Genomic DNA, 6,286 nt, shown 5'->3' with positions numbered 1-6,286 from the left:
ACATTACGCTCTTATGGGACCTTCCACTCTATCTAATTCTCTTTGGGCCGTACGTTCCCGATTCAAGCAACGCGATTGGTCGAAACTTTACTGTTACTGTTACGAAAAAGTGTGTGTCTGGGCCCTTACCCTAAATACCCTATATTGGATGGATCCATTCGATTCATTTGACTGCATTTGACATTTGTCTCGATGCTCAATTTCTCCATACGTTATATTTTTCTTCGACTTTCCGTTCGCCGCGTAAGTTTCGCACAAGGTAAATGATGACGGCTGACCTAATTAAAGATAAATTATACATTTATCTGTTGTAGCGACGTGAGAATCTATTTTTGTAAACGTGTCAATTCTCCACGAGGTTAAAAGCATGCAACAGCTCACATCTGTTGCCTAAAAAGATGCATAACGGTAATAGAATTTGGTTTTTAAGACAACTCGGAATGTCCTTTGTTTCAGGAACACCTGAAACATGCAACGTTAAATTGTTAGCTTACCCTTTATAACTTATTTGCTTGCAAAAGTTTGGTCTAATATTAGTATGCAGTCATGACAGATATTTTAGAAGTATTATTTTTCTTAAGACGAATGCACCTTAGAATTATATGAATTTTTCAGGAAGAGAAATGGCATCCGTACCTAGTAAGGTTGATCATGTCGATGGTGATCAACGGGAGAACGATCTCTTGTCGCCCATAGGAGACAAGCACTATGACAAGTACTCCATTGACGAAAGGGGTGATCACAGTACATCGAATGAGTCACTCATACAAGGAATTAAAGAAATGATTGCTAAAGAGACTGGGCGCAATGTGAAAGGAATAGTTGTCAAACCGTCGGAGCAAAATATGGACAAAGAGTCTGGGCGCAGTAAGAGAGTTACTGTCTGTGGAGTGTCTGAACACATTATGAAAAAAGTGAATGATATAGAATCTGAGCGCGATAAAGCACAATCGGATTCTCAATCAGTGACACAGTCTTCATCTACGTCGTCACCGACGAACTCAGGGAACAGTAGCGACGATGATGGTAAGATGAGCAACATCGAATCCTCTGACAGCGAACTGCTTGTTATTGATGAAGGTAATTGTTGTGTTATATGTACCTTAAATATTTACCATAAACATATGCGAAATAAACTAAGATTTCTGTGGGTACTTTTGGTATATTAGCATCTCTGGCTGTTGGAAATCAACTGGACAAGTGTCTATAGTTGTGAGCAACACTTTGAAGTAGCTAATAAGCCATGGTCCCATCTTTCCTTTTTCTTTTCACGTTGAAGAGAAAAGGAAAAAAAGATGAACTGTGCAAGAAGTTCAGCTAAAACGAACAGGCTTAATGTTGTAAGGTTTCACACTCGTACAAAGTCTTTTTAATCTAATAATGAAATCAGCCATTGCTGCTATTATATCGTAAGGTATTGTCTCAGAGTAGAGTGCTTTAAAAAATGCCAGTAATACAGAAACAATATAGAAGTAAAAAGAAAGTTTTAAGGTCTCGAGGTACTATTGGTGTTTCTTTATTTTTTTTATTTTTTGGTTAACCTAACCCACTGTTTAGGTGTTATTGACCATGTATGTACTTATAATACAGAAAATATTGGCTCTAATGTAGATTCCGATGTTCAGAATGAGGAATGTAACGTCAGTGACGCAGCAAGCGAGCTACTGAAAATAAGGGAGTATGATCCTACTATTGATAAAAATTTACCAGATACTGTGACATTGTTGACAACACCAGACGGAGGAAAATTGTACCTAGTAGGAACGGCACATTTTAGTGTTGAAAGTCAAAATGACGTGTCAAAAGTAATTATAATATATACATATTTTTGTCATGTTGAAATAAAATCTTGATTTTTAATTTCAAGTGCAAATTTATTGTAAAAATTTAATGTACATATAACGGTATTTTAAAAATAACACTTTTTTCTTCTTTATTAAAGATGATACAGGCTGTGCAGCCTCATATAGTTGTGGTTGAGCTGTGCAAAGCCAGAGTTGGCATATTGCAGATCGACGAGGACGTTATGCTTGGTTACGCTAAAAACATCGATTACCGTGAGTTCCTGTATTTCCTGCATTTGTATAACTCTTCAGCTACTGTATAATGACACATTGCACTACTACTTAATCTATTTACAGAAGCCATGATGCAGACCATTCGGAAGGAAGGATTGTATGATGGTTTAATACACATTTTATTGCTAAGAATGGCAGCTCATGTCGCCAAGCAGCTTCGTATGCCACCCGGTGGGGAATTCCGGACGGCATTTAAGGAGGTCAGTATGCAATAATATTAGAAACAGCCTTATCTGTGTACTGTAATTAATTCAATATTGTGTAATTTAGGCAAAAAAAGTGCCAAATTGTATCATTCATCTGGCTGATCGACCAATTAACATAACGATGCAGCGTGCAATACGATCGTTATCCTGGTGGCAGACTATAAAATTAGGGTGGCATCTGATAGCAATGAAAGACCCCATTACTCAAGAAGACGTCGAACTCTGTAAACAACGATCGATGCTGGATGAAATAATCGCCCAACTGAAGGAGGAATTTCCGGTGGTGGGAGAAGTATTTGTGAAGGAGAGAGACATTTACTTGACGAATTCCTTGCAGTTGGCCTGTCTACCTCATCGTACTTCTAATCATACTTTTGAACCAGCGCGCGTCGTAGGAGTTGTCGGTTTAGGGCACATACCTGGCATTGTCGAAAATTGGGGTAAAGTCAAGCCTTCCGATATACCACCCATTATGAGGTAATTATGAAAAATGTTGCATAACATAGTTGCAACACATATAAAATATTTCTAAAATGAAAGCTGCATAGTTATATTTTGTATATATATTTTTTATTTATTTATTTATTTATATGATTTATAAGCGGTTTGGTTAAACATAAAGTTTAGGAACTCAGATCAATGTATCCGTTACATGTCAATTTACTATTAAATCTTTTACAGAGTACCACCGCCATCGTTGTCGGGTAAAATTATAAAATTGTCCATTAAGGCATCTATACTTGGTGCTATAATTTACATGGGCTACAAAGTTGTACCCACTGTTATCACGTTCCAGTCTCTTAAGTCATCGGTTCAGGGGCTTCTACAGGTTGGTGCCGCACGATAAGGTTGCTTTATTCATTAAAAAAAAATCCCTTTCTTAATTATTAAACAATTTTTTCCCCCTTTATCTCATGCTGCCCTTCGTCTCAAAGAGTCTTTTGGATGAAGACTTTTTTGAGTGTTTTTATTGATACATAATTATAGTAACCATGGAAGCGAATGCTTCTGCCGATGAGTACGAACATACCGTAGCGGACGTTATGTATGTAGTAAATAATATACCAGGACCTGGGATAGATGTAGCAGACTTTGAAGCGGAATACGTGGTGGGTTGTTCGTGTGTGACTGAATGCTACAATTGTTCGTGTACACGCGGTTCTGCTAATTATTCTAACGATCGAATCGTACATGAGAAACTAACCGGTCCGGTATTTGAATGCCATGCTCGTTGCAAGTGTGGGCCAAATTGTGGAAATAGATTAGTTCAAAATGGGCCGTTAAATTGTTTACTTATCAGAGAAGTCGCCAACAAAGGTCTCGGTCTTTTCACGAATAAATTAATAAAGAAGGGTCAATTTATTTGCGAATACGCTGGTGAAGTGATAGGACTGCAGGAAGCACGACGTAGAATTGAAATTAATAAGGAGCGTAACACGATGAATTACGTTCTTGTAGTATCGGAACACGCTGACGATCGTGTTACTGTAACTTGTATAGATCCGAAATATTTTGGTAATATTGGACGCTATGCCAATCATAGCTGTGACCCGAACTCTATTCTTGTCCCGGTCAGGGTGGAGGGAATCGTACCTCGATTATGCCTGTTTGCATCTAGAGATATAGAGAATGCAGAGGAAGTGACTTTTGACTACGCTGGTGGTGCGATGGTTAATTCCGTCCATTGTCTCAGTGATACTCCTTGTCTTTGTGGTTCTAACAATTGTTATCGTTATTTACCACATAATCAGATTTAACAGCTTACATATATTCTTGTGCAAAATATTATAATAAAAAAAAGATTAAAGGCTACAGATTCAAAATTAATATCAAAGGATTTAATATGAATTGAATCTTCTGTAAGCAAAAAAAAAACTATAAAGCAAAATTAAACTATGTGCATCAAAACTTGATATCATAAGAATCAAAGAAAACATCATAGATTTAAATCATTATAATCAAGTATAATTATGTGACACATGTGTAAGTGTGACAAATAACGAACTTATTTCTCTATAATTTTTAGAGAAATATAAGTATATATAAGTATATATATTATATATATAAAATATACAATATATATGGAAGGCATATTTTATACATGTATATAAAATATGCCTTCACAATTTAATTACTGTCAGTTATATCTCAGTTGTTTTCCTTGCATTGATTAATGCTTCTCTCCAATGAATCAATGTTTTCATTTATTAGTATAGAGGAGGTAGGAACCCCTCCAGGTAGAAGCGAGACGTGCTGTACATATCATGTGGTCCAATGATATTTGATGTTTAGGTACCCTCTGTTACTTGATATTTTATGTTATAAACCGAATATTTTACTATTTCTGCTTCTATTACATTTTATTATTGTTACTTATTAATAAAATATTAATAAGTAACAATAATAATAAATATTAATAAGATTAAAAAATGAAAGAAACATGACGATAATGTTTGTTGTTCATTGTTATAATTAATTTTTCAGCAAATTATTTAATGTGCCAACACGTTTTATACACGTTTTATTTATCCAATCATCAGAATTTAGTTAAAGCTCTATTAAGGGTCGGTTGTTCCAACTTTGTTTATCTTTGTTTATCCTTTACATTAGACAAAGATGGACATATGATTTAACTATTAGTTAGCTTACCAACAGGTTGAAATAACCGACCTTTAAACAATGAAATTTAGTATAATATATTAGACGTTACATTGAACAATTCTAAATAAGTATTAAATAATAAGATCAATACAGTGTTCAAGAAAGTAAATGTTACCAAAATTGCGAATGCTGGTAAACATTTTACAGCAGCTGCCATTTTTTTAAATATTAAAAACAATGAATGAACAATGAGAATCGAACGTTTCGTCAGTTATAGTTATAGTATTATAATTATATTTAATATTAAAAATTGTTATGATAAAAATGTTTGGAGCATGTAACATCATGTCATGGCTTCTAAAAATTATAGATTATTGTAAGGTCAATTATCATGCATATATCAGTGCTAAAATATGCATATACATAACTGCGGAAAAATAACGGTAACAATTTGGTTTAGATATGATTGATTATAAATTTATATAAGTATATAAAATATAAAACATATTTTTCTTTTTAACAGTTTGGATATTTTACTAGGAAAGATTAATGTTCGTCAATTAATTTATAATTGTCAATAAAGAATATAAGCTCTCAGTAACTACCTATAATTTACATGTATAAACGAAAAATTTGTAAAAACAGATTTTTAATAATCAATCAACAATTAATGTTATATATGTTCTTATTCAGAAAATGAAGTATGATTTTTTGGGTCAGTATTGTCTGATGTATATCATACATTCTAAATTATATTTAAGGGATATCGTTTATAATATTTGGGTATTAGGTATAATGTTCGTATGACTGTGTAAATAGTTAAGGAACTTATAGATGAAATATGATTATAATTTTAAAAAGTTTTGCGTATGAAACTCGTTTTTCAAACGAACGATTTAAGCTATTTATATTTTATTAGGAGAGTATCACATATTATTCTTGCATATTTAAAATTTATATTTTTATTCTAAAAATATAAAACAGCCTTGTTTGTAATTGCTTGTGATTAGCTTCAACGATACCTGAACCTGAACTTTTGCGGTATAATTAATTTTCTATACTTGAGTAGTCCTCAATCCATTGACGAAATTATGTAAACTTTAGTCTATAAGATATACAAAGTTAAATATTCTGGTGATAATTATAAAAATTATAAAAATAAAAGTTGTGAAAAATAAATAAAGCCATATATATTGACAATAAAATAATGTACAATATATAATTGTGAATAATATCAAATATCATTAATTATAAATTGTATTTTCAAATTATTTATCTCCTAATTTAAAATGTGTAATTAAATAATTTGTGCAACGAAGATATGAATTGTCTAATATTTTCTGATTAATTTATTGCAACATTTTTTTTCAATGAAATAGTTTGAAGTCCATTCATAAGTGC

The 6,286-nt window shown here is 32.8% G+C and overlaps 2 protein-coding genes across 5 annotated transcripts; both read left to right on the top strand.

Annotated features, from left to right (window-relative positions):
* The first annotated feature begins 132 nt into the window (after positions 1 to 132).
* On the top strand, positions 133 to 3,360 carry LOC112463603 (traB domain-containing protein). Of its 4 annotated transcripts, XM_025030075.1 has the most exons (9): positions 140 to 243; positions 315 to 408; positions 616 to 1,080; positions 1,612 to 1,805; positions 1,943 to 2,057; positions 2,142 to 2,278; positions 2,349 to 2,761; positions 2,966 to 3,113; positions 3,220 to 3,311. In XM_025030075.1, exons 2-9 carry the CDS (start codon positions 399 to 401, stop codon positions 3,256 to 3,258), a joined length of 1,521 nt encoding a protein of 506 aa, XP_024885843.1. In that variant the 5' UTR covers positions 140 to 243; positions 315 to 398; the 3' UTR covers positions 3,259 to 3,311. The 4 variants fall into 4 exon arrangements, with proteins under 4 accessions (XP_024885839.1, XP_024885842.1, XP_024885840.1 ...); XM_025030071.1 differs by lacking the exon at positions 315 to 408 and having other exon boundaries at positions 133 to 259; XM_025030074.1 differs by lacking the exon at positions 315 to 408 and having other exon boundaries at positions 134 to 259; positions 3,272 to 3,360.
* On the top strand, positions 3,261 to 6,068 carry LOC112463604 (histone-lysine N-methyltransferase SETMAR). The gene has a single exon (XM_025030076.1). It carries the CDS (start codon positions 3,277 to 3,279, stop codon positions 4,039 to 4,041), a length of 765 nt encoding a protein of 254 aa, XP_024885844.1. The 5' UTR covers positions 3,261 to 3,276; the 3' UTR covers positions 4,042 to 6,068.
* The last annotated feature ends 218 nt before the right edge of the window (positions 6,069 to 6,286 follow it).

Source organism: Temnothorax curvispinosus, unplaced genomic scaffold (assembly GCF_003070985.1).
Source record: "Temnothorax curvispinosus isolate PA1 unplaced genomic scaffold, ASM307098v1 QBEX01013461.1, whole genome shotgun sequence".
Classification (NCBI taxonomy): domain Eukaryota; kingdom Metazoa; phylum Arthropoda; class Insecta; order Hymenoptera; family Formicidae; genus Temnothorax; species Temnothorax curvispinosus.
This window is presented reverse-complemented; position numbering and strand designations above follow the sequence as displayed.